General features: G+C 59.7%; 1 protein-coding gene across 2 annotated transcripts in view; it reads left to right on the top strand.

The window, feature by feature from the left end:
• Window positions 1-14,963, top strand: part of CARS1 (cysteinyl-tRNA synthetase 1) — a 48,431-nt gene that overhangs the window by 4,681 nt on the left and 28,787 nt on the right. The window contains exons 2-7 of one of the 2 annotated variants that reach the window (XM_057553315.1): window positions 3,870-4,118; window positions 8,103-8,194; window positions 9,073-9,161; window positions 9,966-10,062; window positions 10,479-10,577; window positions 11,411-11,560. In XM_057553315.1, the coding sequence (XP_057409298.1) occupies window positions 3,870-4,118; window positions 8,103-8,194; window positions 9,073-9,161; window positions 9,966-10,062; window positions 10,479-10,577; window positions 11,411-11,560 (776 nt within the window). The remainder of the gene's footprint in view (window positions 1-3,869; window positions 4,119-8,102; window positions 8,195-9,072; window positions 9,162-9,965; window positions 10,063-10,478; window positions 10,578-11,410; window positions 11,561-14,963) is intronic. The other variant, XM_057553316.1, reaches the window with a different exon arrangement.

The raw sequence follows: 14,963 nt of genomic DNA, 5'->3' as shown, positions 1-14,963 counted from the left end.
TTAAAATAATAGTAATGGCAACTGCTGGGCGCTGGCTGTGTGCCCGGCAGTATTTCAAACAGTTTACAAGTGTAATTTCACTAATGCTCAACAGCTTTACCAGGCGTGTGTTGTGCGAGCCTGATTTACCCTTGAGAGGAGCCCGCCGGGTGAGGGAGGGGTGCAGACGCCGCTGAGCCCTTGTCCCCTGAACTGCTTCATTAGTGCTTTAAAGCCATCGTGTTGGTAGAATGTTTGACGTGTTTTTCTCATTATAAAAATAACATATGCTTATTGTAGAAAGTGTGCGCAGCGAAGAAAAAAGAGGGACATAAAATGCCCTGTGAGCGCACCCCTCCAGGGTAGCCAACGTCAAGGTCAGGCAAGTTCCCGGGCTCTCTGTTCCCTGGAGTAGTTCTGGACTGAGGGAAGTCTGTCTGTCCAGTGCTGTCCTGGGGGTAGGGGCAGGGGAAGCTGGAGACCACACAGCTTCTCAGAGAGGGGCTGTCACCTCTGCTTCCTTCCTCTCCCTCCTGTGTCCTGGCATAGATGGCTGCACCAGAGAGATGCTCGGAGACGGGGAGAGGGAGCTTGGAGGGTCGGTGTCGGGTGACCAGCTGTCGAAGGACGGCCTGGCCCACTCCGGGATGCGTACCCCCCCACCACCACCCCCCCCCCCGGCTCTGTCCACCCTCTGGCAGGTCCTCTGACTTAGCTTTCGAGAACTGAATTTTCTCCATCACGAGAAAGGAGCATGCTTCCCGACTCCTGACAGGCTGGCAGGGCTGCTGGGGAACCGTGCCAGGTGCAGTAAAGTTCCCTGGAAGGAAGACTCCGTGCCAAGGAGTTTATGTAGAGTTAGGTTTCCCGGTGCCCAGGGCCGCCCTGGCAGGCGCTGCTTCCTTCTCCCTGGGTGGGAGAGAGCTGTCCTGTCAGAGAGGGGTGGGGGGCACAGACCCGCCGGCCTTCCTTCACCGTCTCAGAGGGGACCTGAGCCCTCGGGCTGGGTCTTTAGGGCCAGCCACCTGCTCCCGGGAAGGAAGGCGCGCTGGTGGGCGCTGCTCCGGGGCCCTCGTGGGCTCCCCAGGGTTCCCACCGGCACCTTGGGCGGGAGGGGCCGCCTCTGTGTCTCTCTTTGCTTCCTCCGACACTTCCAAGAACTAGAGTGGAAAGTAGCCGCTTCTCCTTGTAGGTCAAGCGTGGAACAAAAGCAGCGCCCCCTGTAGGTGTGCGCCCTCGGGCAGCAGGGCTCCAGCTGAGCCCGCCACAGGGGTTAGAAGCCTTCTTAGACTCAGCCGGGTCCCCACCCTGGTTCCTGTGTACCGGGCGCTTCCCGGGAGAGGGCCTACGAGGCCCCGGAACGACAGGTGATGCCGGCCTCCCGCAGGCAGGCCCGCGCTTCGAGGTACCTCTGCCGCCCATCCATTCATTCAGCAAATTCACTGAGTGTCTTCAGAATGTTCCAGGCTTGGTTCTAGAGGCCGAGCATATGCTGAGTGACTGAATTGGATAAAATCCCGGGGGATTTTAGAAATAAGCGCTGTGGGGAAATAAAGCAGGAAGGGGTCGCCGCCCCGGGGGGCGGGGGGGATCACTTGGAACAGTGCCCGGGAGAACCCAACAGAAAAGGGGACACCCGTGGAGCCCCGAGAAAGGGAGGGAGGCTGGCTGTGTCTGGGGGAGGCTTCCAGGCAGGCAGGGTGGGGGGCATGAGGGGCGGGGGCGGGAGCTGAGGTCCGAAGGGTGTGGCGGCCCTCCTGGCCGGTGCGAGGACCACTCTTGGTGGGACAGGGGGTCTAGAGAAGGAGCGTGGGCCACTCTGGCCACGGCACCCTGCGGAGCCCGGATACCAGCGGGGGCGCCTGCATCCCGGGGTCCAGGCAAGAGAAGGGCTGGGCCTGCCATGGCAGTTGGGGTGAGAGGGCTGGGTTCCGGGTACGTTTAAAGGTGGAGGCCTGCACTATCCAAGGGGGTGGCCCTGGGTGTCCTGAGGGTACTTTGTAACGGGCAGAAGGGTATTCCAAGCCGTGCGCCTCAGGCCCACCCTGGGCTGGCGTCCCGCGGTGCGGTGGGCAGGGAAGCAAGCCGGTCTTCCTGGAAAGCCTGGGATTGAGAGCCCAGGGAAGACGTTTCCCTGGTGCCCACGCCTTTCCTGGGGATGAAGAGGTCGGGGTTCAGGAGGTCCCCGAGAAGCCAGCCTCCCCGAGGCTGGGCCCTGGACGGTCGCAGCCCCTCCCTGGGGCACCTGAGGACGTCAGGAGATGCTGCCGGCTTTGGTCCTTCTATTGGCTCCTTCCGTGTCGCCCCCGTGCCCAGGAAGGCAGCTCCGGGGAGGCCCTGATGGAAGGGTTTCCCACGGTGGAGACGGTGCAGGAGGGTCTCGTGTGCACAGCTGCTTCCCCACTCGTGTGCTCTGCTGTCTGTTTGCCGGCGTCCTGTGGGCTTGGTCGGGGCGCGGTTCCTGTTTCTGTGCCAGGCCTGGCCAGTGTCGGCCCACATCTCCTCCCCGCTTGGAGCCGTCCCGCCGTGGGTCCAGCACGGTGACCCAGGGACCTCGTGGTGTCAGGCAGCTGGCTCCGAAGGGCTGCGGTGTCGGGGTGTCTGCCCCGTTCCCAGGGAGAGTGAGGAGCTGGGCTCGTGCTGTCCCACTCGGAGCCGACTCCGGGGCTCAGGGTGTGTCTGTGTGGAAGGGAACAGGCGCTGGGCCCTGTTCACACTCGTGCACTAGGGGACCAGGCTCCCTCCTGCAGCTTCAGGGGCTGGTCTGCGCCCCTCCCGCTGATCTCCTGCTCCGCCCCACCAGCCAGCAGGTGATGAACGCGTCCGGAGGGTAGCTGGAGCAGTGATCAGGGACGTAGGGAGGAGGTGAGGGTCTCAGGGGGAGCAGGAGGGGCAGGAGGGGCTCAGTGGAGTCAGTGCCGTCTGCCGGCTCTGCCTGCTGGCTGGTCCTCGCTCAGGCTGGGGTTCTGTCCTCCCACATCTTTCCTGATGATTCCAAGGCAGAGGAGTGGCCTCAGGTCCCTGAAGGGGGGCAGGCCTGTGCCAGGTGCTGGCTGGACGGTTGGCCCCCTCAGGCAGGCATTTCCGGGGGCGGGGCCGTGGTCCTCCCAGGAGCTGGGCCTTGGCCGCTAGAAGCCTCACCGGTGCCGGGTTTGGAGAGCTCTGCAGTTCTCACGCGCCACCCATCGCCCACCCAGGGGCTGGTCAGCATCAGCCCTCCTAGCTCCCAGTGCACAAAAGGGTGTGTGCATGTGTGTTTCTCTTTTTTTTTTTTTTTTTTTAATATTTGGCTGCATTGGGTCTTTGTTGCTGCACGCGGGCCTTCTCTAGCCGTGGCGAGCGGGGTCTGCTCTTCATTGCGGTGTGAGGGCAGGCTTCTCCTTGCGGTGGCTTCTCTTGTGCCTAGAGCACAGGCTCTAGGCATGCGGGCTTCAGCAGCTGTGGCTCGCGGTCTCTAGAGTGCAGGCTCAGTAGCTGTGGCGCATGGGCTCAGTTGCTCCGCGGCATGTGGGATCTTCCTGGACCAGGGATCGAACCTGTGTCCCCTGCATTGGCAGACGGATTCTTAACCACTGCGCCGCTAGGGAAGTCCCTGTGTTTCTCTTTAATTGAGGTGAAAATCACCAACGATGAAATTAACCATTTTAAAGTGTACAGTTCAGTGCATTTAGAACATTCACAGTGTTGTGCGACCACCCCCTCTGTCTAGTTCTAAAACATTTTCATCCCCAGATGGGAACCCACTGGCAGTCTCTCCCCACTCCGTCCCCCAGCCCTGGGCACCCGCCCGTTCTGGACATTTCCCAGCCGGAAGGGTGACCCTGGGACCCCATTCTCTGGACTCACCCGGGCCTCCAGCCCCACTGACGCGTGTGCCTCTGTCTTTGCAGCTCCCGACTACAGGTCCGTCCTGAGCATTAGTGACGAGGCAGCCAGGGTGCGGGCCCTGAACGAGCACCTGAGCACGCGTAGCTATGTCCAGGGCTTCTCCCTGTCCCAGGCGGACGTGGACGCGTTCAGGCAGCTCTCAGGCCCTCCCGCCGACGCGCAGCTCTTCCACGTGGCTCGGTGGTTCAGGCACGTGGCCGCGATCCTGGGCAGCCCCCGCGCCCCAGCCCCGCCCTGTGGGCTCCAAGCAAGTGAGTAGCAGAGCGGCTCCCCAGCCATGAGCACCTCCCCGCGAAGTTCTGTTCACGCTCGTGGGCTAGGGGAGCCCACGAGTGTGACCTCCCTCTGAGGTCAGGGCCCTGAGGGTGCGAGGCGCCCACTGGGGAGCCCATGGGGCTGGCGCTTGTCCCCGCACTCAAGCAAGCAGCCTGGTGGCCCTGCCAGCGCCCCCCGAGGGGAGGTGAGGACAAAAGGCCGAGAGGTCAGCCCCCGAGGATCACGACCCCGGCGGCTGCTGTAGCAGAGCCTCTGGGAGGGGGGAAGCCCTGTGCCCCTCTCAGGGCCGGCCTTGGCCGTCAGCTCACTCCTGACCTGGCTTGGATTTGATTGGCTTCTTTTCCTTTATTCTTTCCCTAAGATTGCAGGGTGTGTGTCCACCAGATTTAGAATTATTGGATCTTAAGGAAGTATTCATGAACATGAACTCTTTGGAAACCAGAGAGAAGGCGTTCCTGGGCTTTGAGATAAGACCAGTCTTGCAGCTCTGGCCCCCACCTGTCGGTGTGGTGTGTCTGGACCCCGTCATTTCGGGGGCGCTTCTGGAAAGTCTCTGGGCGCATGGTTCCTGGGTGGTCTCTCTCCTCCGGTGAATCGAGGTGCTTCTCCCATAATCGCCGGTGCCCTCAAGCGGCTCGGCCTCCCTAGGGGGGCTTCGAGCATGCACCCCCTTCAACGAGAGGGGTCCAGTGCCGTCTCAGTGGTCCCTGCTGGGCTGGGCAGCCTGCGGGGGCCTTTTCCAGATCCCTTCGGCTGGGACATTTGGACCGTTTCCCAGCTCCTGCACCTCTGCCTGGTCTCTGCTGGGTCCCCCTCTGTAACAGGGCAGAGGTGGGGTGTCGTTTCTCCAAGCGCGGGGTGTGTTTTGGTTTTCTCGGTGATCCTGTAGCAGACACCCCTTCCCCAGCATAGGTGGGAGCCTTGCTGTGTAGACCATCTCCTCCCCGTGCCTCCAGGCGGTGACCCAGGGGTGTCTGTGGTGGCAGGTGCTTCTCTCCCAGGGCTCAGTTGTCCCCCAGGTCCCCCCTCCCAAGGCACGGCCTCCGGGGGTGGAAGTCAGGGTGGGTTGGGGGCACAGCCTCGGCACGGCCTGTCTGGTGTTCCATCCGGGGAACTTGTGGGGAGAGTGATGTAGACACACGTGAGGGAAAGGCGGGTCTCTGCCCTGCCAGTCGGGGGGCCTGCAGGTTCACCAGGGCGGTGAGGGAGGCACCTGGACGGCGCCGACAGGACTATTCACCTCCTTCCATTTCCAAGTTCCCCGTCACCAATGCCTCCCGGGGGCTGGCAGGGACCCCGAGTGGCCGGGGACGGCGGGTGGGCTGGTGCCCAGAACTACCAGAGTCGGTGTCCTAGGCCGCGTCCTGGATGCCAGTGGCCGAGCGTCCACCTCCCCGCGTCGCTGGCCCGTCTCAGACATCTCTCCAGCCTGTCCTGGGTGGGAGTGCCCCCTCTCCCAGCCCCTCGATCCCCAGCGCCCCGCCGGCCTTGCCTCCGTGTCCCGCTCCTGCTCGAGACCCCCAGCTGGACATCTCAGCACCAACATGCCCACAACTGGCTTGTCACCGTCCTCTGTGCTGGCCCGGCCTAGGTCCCTGTGCCTCTTCCCGTGTCCACGGGCTCAGCAGCCCCGGGGAGCCACTCAGACACAGGAGGTGGACCAGGGCTCTGCCTAAGCCCCTTCCCCACCTCTCTGTTCCTTCTCTCACCCCCTCCCCATCTTGTCGCCTCCTCTCTGCGGCCCCAGCATGGAGGGTCCACTGTGCTCAGGGTTTCGGCCCTGCTGTGCTCTGTGTCTGGAGCGCCCCTCGCCCAGAGCGGGGCTCAGTCCAGACGGCTCCTCCTCCCAGGGGCGCCCTCTGCCACTGGGCCCCCCTCGCCCCCGTCCCCCTCACCCCCCTACCCGCCCTCCTGGGAAGGATCTTCAGGGCCTGCCCTTCGCTGAAGAAGGCGTATTAAGTCCCCCGGGGCGTGGGTCTGTCTGCGGCTGGGTGGGGTCTTCAGGGATGTGACCCTCTCTGCCGCCCCTCCTCCGAGGCTGAGGTGCGTGCGGCGCCCAGGGGACCGGGGACCTGGCTGGCGCACCTCCCTCCATCTCCCCTCGGCACCCTCCCTGCCTAGAGCCTCGCTCTCAGGGCGTCCCTGAGTGGCACGTGCAGGTTGTGTGGTCAAAGGTCAGGGGTTTGTTTCCCCACAGCAGCCACGTGCCTGGGGCAGAGCCGGGGCAGGACTGGGGGTGCTAGCGAGCAAAGGCCTGCGCGGTGTTTCAGACAAACCAGAGGAAGGGCAGGCGCCTCAGGAGGTCAGTGCCGGGCGTCGGGGCGGGGAATCGCGGAGGGACCCTGGTGAAGCTTCCTTCCTGTTAAACCGGGGTAGCACCTCCCGGTCGTCCCCTTGGCAGATGGGGATCGTGTGTGCCGGTTCCCTTGAACTGTCGCCGGCCGCGTGGCTGTAGCCACGCTTTGGGGAGCAAGAAAGCCCGGGTGTGACCCGGTGTCCTGGGCAGTGTCCCCCTGGCCGGGCTCCCTGGCTGCGCCCTCAGCTGTGTCCTGTCACTGCCGTCTTTTCAGATGAGCCTTCGGTCCCACGGGCCCCGAGCCCCTCACCCCGGCCCCTGGCTCAGCGCGAGCACGGTGGTCGTTGGGCTCACGTCAGGGTGTGGGCAGCTCTCGCCGGCATCCCCTGTTGTCCCAGGTGGCAGCTCTGTCTTTGTGTCGGGAGCCGGAGCATCTAAGCAAGGGGAGGGGTTGATGGAGTCATAAAGGGGCAGGTGGAGCGTCATCAAATGGTTTGCTGCGTTCACAGTGAGCCCTTAGACCACCCCTGACCTCAGGAGGCATACGAAGTGTCAGGGGGACTTGGGCTCGGCCACCTGAGAGTTTGCTGGCACTCCCTGGGGTCAGGCGCTGCTGGATAGCGCTGTCTGCCCCCCTCCCCGTCTGCTGCTCCTCCGCCCGCCTGCACACATGTGCACACTCACACACTCACACACACACACTCACACACACACACACACTCACACACACACACACTCACACACACACACTCACACACACACACACACACTCACACACACACACTCACACACACACACACTCACACACACACACTCACACACACACTCACACACACACTCACACACACACACTCACACACTCACACACACACTCACACACACACACTCACACACACACACTCACACACACACTCACACACTCACACACTCACACACACACACACTCACACACACACACTCACACACTCACACACACTCACACACACACACTCACACACACACACACTCACACACAGCCACCTCCCACCCCCTTCACCGGTCAGTTACGTGCATCCTCTGGGTGGCACGTGGCCAGGCCCAGGACTGAGTGCTCCGTGACCCGCAGTAGGGAGCAGCGGGTGGTCACCTGGTGGCCACACTGGACGTGGATTCTGTGCCGGGAGGAGGGACCTCCGCGTGGAGGGGACCCGGCGCTGCTCCCAAAGACCTCTGGGGCCCATGTGGAGCCCTGAGTGCCGCCATCAGCACCATGTCCGAGACCAGAACTGCGTGAGGAGGGGGCCGCTGGCCCGCAGCTGTTTCCGTCCTGACCTGGCTTCTGCGCCCGGAGGTGGCCCGCGTCCCGTGAAGCCTCCACGGAGGCCGCGCTCCTGGGGGTGTGGCCAGCTGCGCTGCGGTCCAGGCGTGCGGCCGGCCCGTGTGCAGGGCCCGCGCCTCCCGTGCGCCCTCCGGCTGGGTCGGGCGCCTTGTGCTGGGCGCCGGCGGAGGGGAGGCTGGGTGTCATAGGCCTTCTCCCGCCCCATGGGGTTGGGACTGTGGGATGCGCCGCCACTCAGACGTGAGCAGGCAGAGAGGGGGCAGGAGCGCTGGACACGGGTGATGCTCTCAGGGTCCAGTTTCCCCTTGTCCCACGGGTGACCCAGCTGTGCTTTCTCCTTGGCAGGCAGAGGCCGGCGCACGCAGCCCCCGTGGTCTCCTCCAGCCAGGTCTGAGCCGTGCCAGCTCCGCCTGTACAACAGCCTGACCCGGAGGAAGGTAGGGGGGGCCCGGGGGGCAGGGGCGGCAGCTCTTAGGTAGTTGGCGAGCATCCTCTGTGTGGCCGGGGCAGGGCTGTCCTCGGAAGCACACCTGGCACGCCTCAAGGGGCCTGCCCGTCGGCTTCCTGGCTCTGGCTGTGCTTGGGGCCAGGCCCAAGTATAGATGCTCGTGGCTTTTCCGAGCCAGGCCAGGAGCCAGCGTGCTCTTGCAGGGGACCTGTGGTGGCAGCTGGTGTCCCAGTGCCAGCCAAGCAGGGCCTGTTGCTGTCGGGGGCCCAGCAGGTGTGGGAACGAGGGCAGTATCGTCCGGGGTCGCTTAGCAGGGCCAGTGGCTCCAGAGATTTTGAAAAGGACTCCGGCCGAGGGCTCGTTGGATTGCCGTCAGCGAGCACCCTGAGCAGATGGGAGACGGGGTCCCCCTCATGGACTTAATTGGTGACAGCGGCCCCTGAACTGGTCTGAGACCATTGGGCCGTCGGCGGGAGGCCTCGCCCTCTAGGCCGGCTCCTCTGGGAGTGCGGACCCCCGGGCATCTGTGAAAGGAAACCTCCCCGCTCACGTCGTTCCTGGGGGCAAAGGCTGGGCAGTCCCTGCGCTCAGCATGGGGCCTGGCTCGCAGCAGGTGCTTGATGAATGGAAGCTGCTCTTGTCAGAGCAGCAAAAGCAGGAGCGTCCGTCTCCTTGACCCCCAGCTTGCGTCCATGAGTGGGATCCCAGGGAGGAAGAGGCCTGCCCCCATCCCAGACGACTGTGACTTTCCCGTAAAACTAAGCAGTCCTTGTGGAATGTGTATGAACCATTTGTCTCTGGTGGCTGTGGTCCTGCACGGGGCCTCCTGCATCCTTTGTGACGGTCATTCCTTCATTTCCAACCAAGGATGTGTTTGTACCTCAAGACTGGAGGAGGGTGACGTGGTACTGCTGCGGGCCCACCGTCTATGACGCCTCCCACATGGGGCACGCCAGGTAGGGCTGCACCTGGGCGCCGCTACGGGGACCCAAGCTCTGAGAGGAGGCTCAACGCCCAGCTTTTCCTCTTATTTTATTTTTTTTTTTAAAAGGAATTCCTTTATTTTTATTATTTATTTATTTATTTATTTATTTTTGGCTGTGTTGGGTCTTCGTTTCTGTGCAAGGGCTTTCTCTAGTTGCGGCAAGCGGGGGCCACTCTTCATCGCGGTGCGCGGGCCTCTCACTATCGCGGCCTCTCTTGTTGCGGAGCACAGGCTCCAGATGCGCAGGCTCAGTAGTTGTGGCTCACGGGCCCAGTTGCTCCTTGGCATGTGGGATCTTCCCAGACCAGGGCTCGAGCCCGTGTCCCCTGCATTAGCAGGCAGATTCTCAACCACTGCGCCACCAGGGAAGCCCTTCCTCTTATTTTGAAGAAGAAAAATTTTCATTCCATCAGTACTACATATTCGCTGTAGAAAAACTGGAGAGACCAGATAACCAAAAAGAAAAAGCTCGCAGCCCCGATGTTACTCTCCTGGACCCTGACCAGATACTTTCCTCCGTGCGCCTGGCAGTTCCTCCTCATCCGAGGCTCTGGAGGTGGTGGGAGGGGGTGCCCGGTGCTGGGATCCCGGACACCCAGACCCGTGGCCAGTGTGCAGTGCCCCCCGCCCCGCAGTCACGAGTGGGGTGGGCATGAGAGTAGCGGCTTTGCGGGGAAATGCCAGGGATCTTTTTCCTTGTACGTGTTTTAACTGCAGAGCCAAGGTCATGTGCGTGGTGTGCCGTGTGGAGAGGTTTGTCTTTTCGTTGCTCTAGGTCCTACATCTCCTTCGATATCTTGAGAAGAGTGCTGAGAGATTACTTCAAATTTGACGTCTTTTACTGCATGAACATCACAGACATTGATGATAAGGTAAAGGGGGTTTTCAAGGTTAAATTTTAAATACAGTGGATGGTACGAGGGAAGAAATGACTTTGGGTAAGTTAATAAAGTAACGTCGGCTTGAGTGCCCTCAGCCCAACACGTGCTGTTTGAATCCCCTCCAGGACTTGTATCACGGTTTATGCAGATGATGTTGTCCTGTATTCAGCTGTTTGGATGCTGTTGGGAAACCTGGGGAAATGTTAATAACAGCCGGTGCTCCAGGGAAGGCGCGTGCTATAGTGTCTGGCTCTGCCGGGAGGCCGGGCCTGGCTCAACATGTTCGGACAGTCCCGGCGTCGGTGGCGGGGCGGTGTGTGTGGGTGTGAGCTCGGGCACCGCCCGGCGCTCTGCACGGGGACCTGGCAGGTGCCGAGCTGACCCCCATTTCCCTCCTCTGCTCCCAGATCATCAAGAGGGCCCGGCAGAACTACTTGTTTGAGCAGTACCGGGAGAAGCAGCCCCAGGCAGCGCAGCTCCTGGAGGATGTGCACGCTGCCCTGCAGGTGGGCCCCCTGCCGCTCCTGGGTCCCTACGTCCCCACGTCCCCGTCCCGAGCGCAGGGGCTGTCCTCGGCGCGCTTCACAACGTGTAGGCTCATGACGTCTCGGTCGCGGTGCTCCCCTGGCCCACGGGGAAAGCCGCCAGGACAGACGCACACGGGCGGGGCAGGGGGGTGGGTAACCGTTGCTGCCGCTTACGGGAGAACCTCAGAACCGGTCACAGCGACCTGCGCCGACTTGTGAATCTTCCACGTGGAGCTCACAAGCAAATGACACGCGTGTGACCAAGACGCAGAAGCTGTGCTAAGCTTCTCAAATGGGTGGTGCTGGAAATTTCTGGAATTATTTGAAGAAATGCTTTCCAATTTAATATTTTTGTTTTGAATAAACAGTATTACAAATGATGGTGTCATACAGTGAGGTCAGGAAAAGGCATTTTCTTTTTCATAATTGTTACCTTTAGTAATTGCAGTAATGATTGCTGTTGTGCTTTTGATGTTTTATCTCTGGAAGAAAAACGTAGGAATAAAATTAGGGCTTAGCAATCCTCTAGGCGGACGAGGCGGGCCCACTGGGCGGTGGCGCCTTCGTGGTGGTGGCGGTGAGTCCCCAGGTGACACCCGCGTGTCCGGGGCACGGCCTTGGGACGCTGCCACGCCCCGCTCACTCAGCGAGACGAGGCAGCGCAGGACAGCCTGGGCCGACACTCCGCGCACACAGACCTCTGGGTCGCCACGGGCAGTGGGCAGAACTGGCCCCTCGTGCGTGGAGACACCTGGGGACACGGGGCGCTGCGGAGCGGGCGTAACAGCTGTGGCCTCTCCTCACGCTCGCAGCCGTTTTCAGCGAAGTTACGCGAGACCTCGGATCCCGACAAGCGGCAGATGCTGGAGCGCCTGGAGCGCGCGGTGCGGCTGGCGGCGGAGCCGCTGGAGGAGCCGGCGCGGCGCGGCCTGGCGGGGGAGGAGCTGGACGGCCGCGTGCAGGTGAGGCTGAGGTGGGTCCCGCCGGCCCCTCGCCTTTGCCCCCCTGCCTTCCGGGAAACAGCAGGTGCTCTCGGGGCGGAGCGGGCTCCTCAAGGTGCTTCCGACACTCGCCGGGGACTCTGGCCAGCGTGGGCACGGGCAGCACCTGGGGCAGGCGGAGCGAGAGATGCCGGTGGGCCTGAGCTCCGGGGCCGCGGGGCCCCGCTGGGCTTGAGCCTTCCCCGCGGCGGCCTCCGGCCCCTGAGGGCTCGGGGTGCCCGGCCTTCCTCCGGGCCCGACGGCCCTTCTCCTCTGCGCCGGCGCCCCCTGCTGGCCGCCTGCAGAACCGCGGGAAGGACGCAGCCAGGGAGGCTGCGGCCGAGGGCGGCGCGGACGTGTAAGGGGGTGCCCGCCTGCAGGGCCCCCCTCTTCTGGGGCCTGGCGGGGCAGGATGCTTGGTGTGCTTGTCCTGAGCTTCGTGAGGAGTCAGGCGCACGGGGTCTTGGGGACCAGGGCTTTCCCGCGGGCGTGCTTCTGAGACGGGCCACATGAGGTCCCGCCGTCCCTGCAGTGGATGCCTCGGGCCCAGCCGTTTATTTCTTCTCCTGGGAAGCTGGTTACGTTTCCGTGTTACCAACAGTGATGCTGGGAATTCTCTTCCCAACGATTCCAGTAAGGTCCTTTCTATTAAAATTGTGGTAAAATGGGCATAACGTACAATTTACCACCTTAACCGTTTTTAAGTACATTCACATTGTTGCGTAGACATCACCACCGTCCATCTCCAGAAATTTTTCATCTTCCGAAACGGACGCTCTGTCCCCATGAAACACTCACTCCCCTCCCCCAGCCCGGGCCCCACCATCTGCTTTCCGCCCCCGTGAATCTGGCTCCTCCAGGCACCTCACACAAGTGGGATCACACAGTGTTTGTCCTTTTGTGACTGGCTTATTTCACTCAGCAAACTGTCCTCAAGGTTCATCCACGTTGTAGCCTGTGTCAGAATGTCCTCTCTTCTTAAGACTAAGTAGTGTTCCGTGATGTGGGTGGACCACATTTTGTGTGTCCTGTCATCCTTTGATGAACGTTTGCGTTGTCTGTTGTGAATCATGCTGCTATAAACATGGGTGTGCAAGTATCTGTTCGAGTCCCTGCTTTTAATTCTTTTGTGAGTATACCCCCAAAAGCAGGTTGTACGCCAACTCAACTTTTAATATTCTGAGGCACTGCCGTGCTGTTTTCCATAGAGCACAGGGGTTCCAGTGTTTTCACATCCTTGTCAACCCCTGTGCTTTTCTATTTTCCTGACTTTGCAGGACATTTGGTCCATGCCAAGAGGTCCTTGAAATTTGGTCCCATCCAAAACGTCCATGGTTATATCTGGTCCATGCCAAATGGTTTTAGATAGGACCACACTTCAAAGACTTTTTGGTGTGGACCAAACGTCTTATGGACCAGATGTCTTACGTGTAAATATATCCTACTAACATGCTTCCAGTGTCCTGTTAATTTGCCTATACACCAGCACTTGGTGTTGCTGGATTCGTTCCTTTTTATCAATGGAACGTATATTGTAAAGTGGTAATTACTGTGGTTTGAATTTGCATTTCTCCAGCCTCTCCTGAGACTGAATATCTTTTCACATGTTCACTTGCTGGCTGTAATTCTGAACATGCATCTTCTGCCCCGTTTTCCACTGGGCTGTTTGTCTTCTTACTGGTTTGTAAGCATCCTTAGGTTTTTCCCAGACACTAATCCATTCTCATTTAAATGTGTTGCAAGCACCTTCTCCTAATTTGTGACCTTTCTTTTCACTTCCTTTTAATAACAGAGGGGCTTAGTTTTAATGTATTCAACTTTATCAGTTTTCCCTTTTATACTTGGCATTTTTGTGTCTTAAGAAATCTTTCTTGCCCTGAAACGTGAATATATTCCCCGGTATTTTCTTCCGAGGATTGTAAAGTTGTACAGTTCACATTTAAGTCTTTGACCCCCCAGAATTAGTTTTTGTAAGTCGTGTGAGTAGAGATCCAATCCCCTCTCCCCCGCACAAATATGGGCGGCCCCCCTTTCCTCAGCCCCTCTGTCGTGTGTCGTGTGTCGTGTCTCAGTTCTGTTTCATAGGTCAGGTATCCACCCTGTGTGAGTCTCACCGCGTCTGTCACCGATGCCTGGAGAGGTAGGAAGCCTCACCTTGTTTTTGTTCTCCAGGTATGGTTTTTTTTTTTTTTTTTTTTTAAGAGTGATTGATTGATTTAATTTATTTTTGGCTGCGTCGGGTCTTAGTTGCAGCACGCGGGATCTTTCGTTGCCGCACGCGGGCTTCTCTAGCTGTGGCGTGCTGGTTTTCTCTCTCTAGTTGTGGCGCGCTGCCTCCAGAGTGTGTGGGCTCAGTAGTTGTGGCTCGCGGGCTTAGTTGCCCTGTGGCATGTGGGATCTTAGTTCCCTGACCAGGGATCGAACCCGCATCCCCTGCATTGTAAGGCGGATTCTTTACCGCTGGACCGGCAGGGAAGTCCCTCCAGGTATGTTTTGAATGCTCCTTGCTTGTCGAGTCCCATACAAGACACTGCTGGGGTTTTATTTATGTATGTATGTATGTAAGTATGTATGTATGTATGTATGTGTGGCTGAGTTGGGTCTTTGTTGCTATGAGCGGGCTTTCTCTAGTTGCGGCGAGAGGGGGCTACTCTTCATCGCGGTGCACAGGCTTCTCATTATCTTCACGGGCTCTAGGCACGCAGGCTTCGTAGTTGTGGCACATGGGCAAAGTAGTTGTGGCTCTCGGGCTCTAGAGCACAGGCTCAGTAGTTGTGGCGCACGGGCTTAGTTGCTCCGCGGCATGTGGGATTTTCTAGGACCAGGGCTCTAACCCGTGTCCCCTGCGCTGGCAGGCAGATTCTTAACCACTGCGCCACCAGGGAAGCCCTTAAATATTATATATTGAAGGATCATTTCAGAGCTCCACCTTTGAATGTGTTGATCCTCTCTATTCTCCCTTTCTATTTCACAAAAAGAATTTTTTAAAGAGTTTATTATTTTAGAGCAGTTTCAGGTTCACAGCAAAACAGAGGTTTCCCGTGTACGCCCCACCCCACCCCCATACACACAGAGCCACGCCCACTGTCAGCATCCCCCCCAGAGCGGTATGTTTGTTACAACTGGTGAACCTACACTGACACATTGTCATCACCCACACAACAGTTTACATTAGGGTTCTGTCTTGGTGTTGTACATTCTGTGGGTGTGGACAAATGCATAGTGATACGTATCTGCCCTTAGAGTCTTACACACAGTAGATTCCCTGCCCTAAAAATCCTCTGTGCTTCACCTATTCATCCCTCCCTCACCCCAACACCTGGTAACCACTGATCCTTTTACTGTCTTCATAGTTTTGCCTTTTCTGAATATCACAGAGCTGGAA

The sequence above is a fragment of the Balaenoptera acutorostrata genome, chromosome 9 (genome assembly GCF_949987535.1).
Source record: "Balaenoptera acutorostrata chromosome 9, mBalAcu1.1, whole genome shotgun sequence".
Classification (NCBI taxonomy): Eukaryota; Metazoa; Chordata; class Mammalia; order Artiodactyla; family Balaenopteridae; genus Balaenoptera; species Balaenoptera acutorostrata.
The sequence above is the reverse complement of the archived record's forward strand: the minus strand, read 5'-3'. Positions and strand labels throughout refer to the sequence as shown.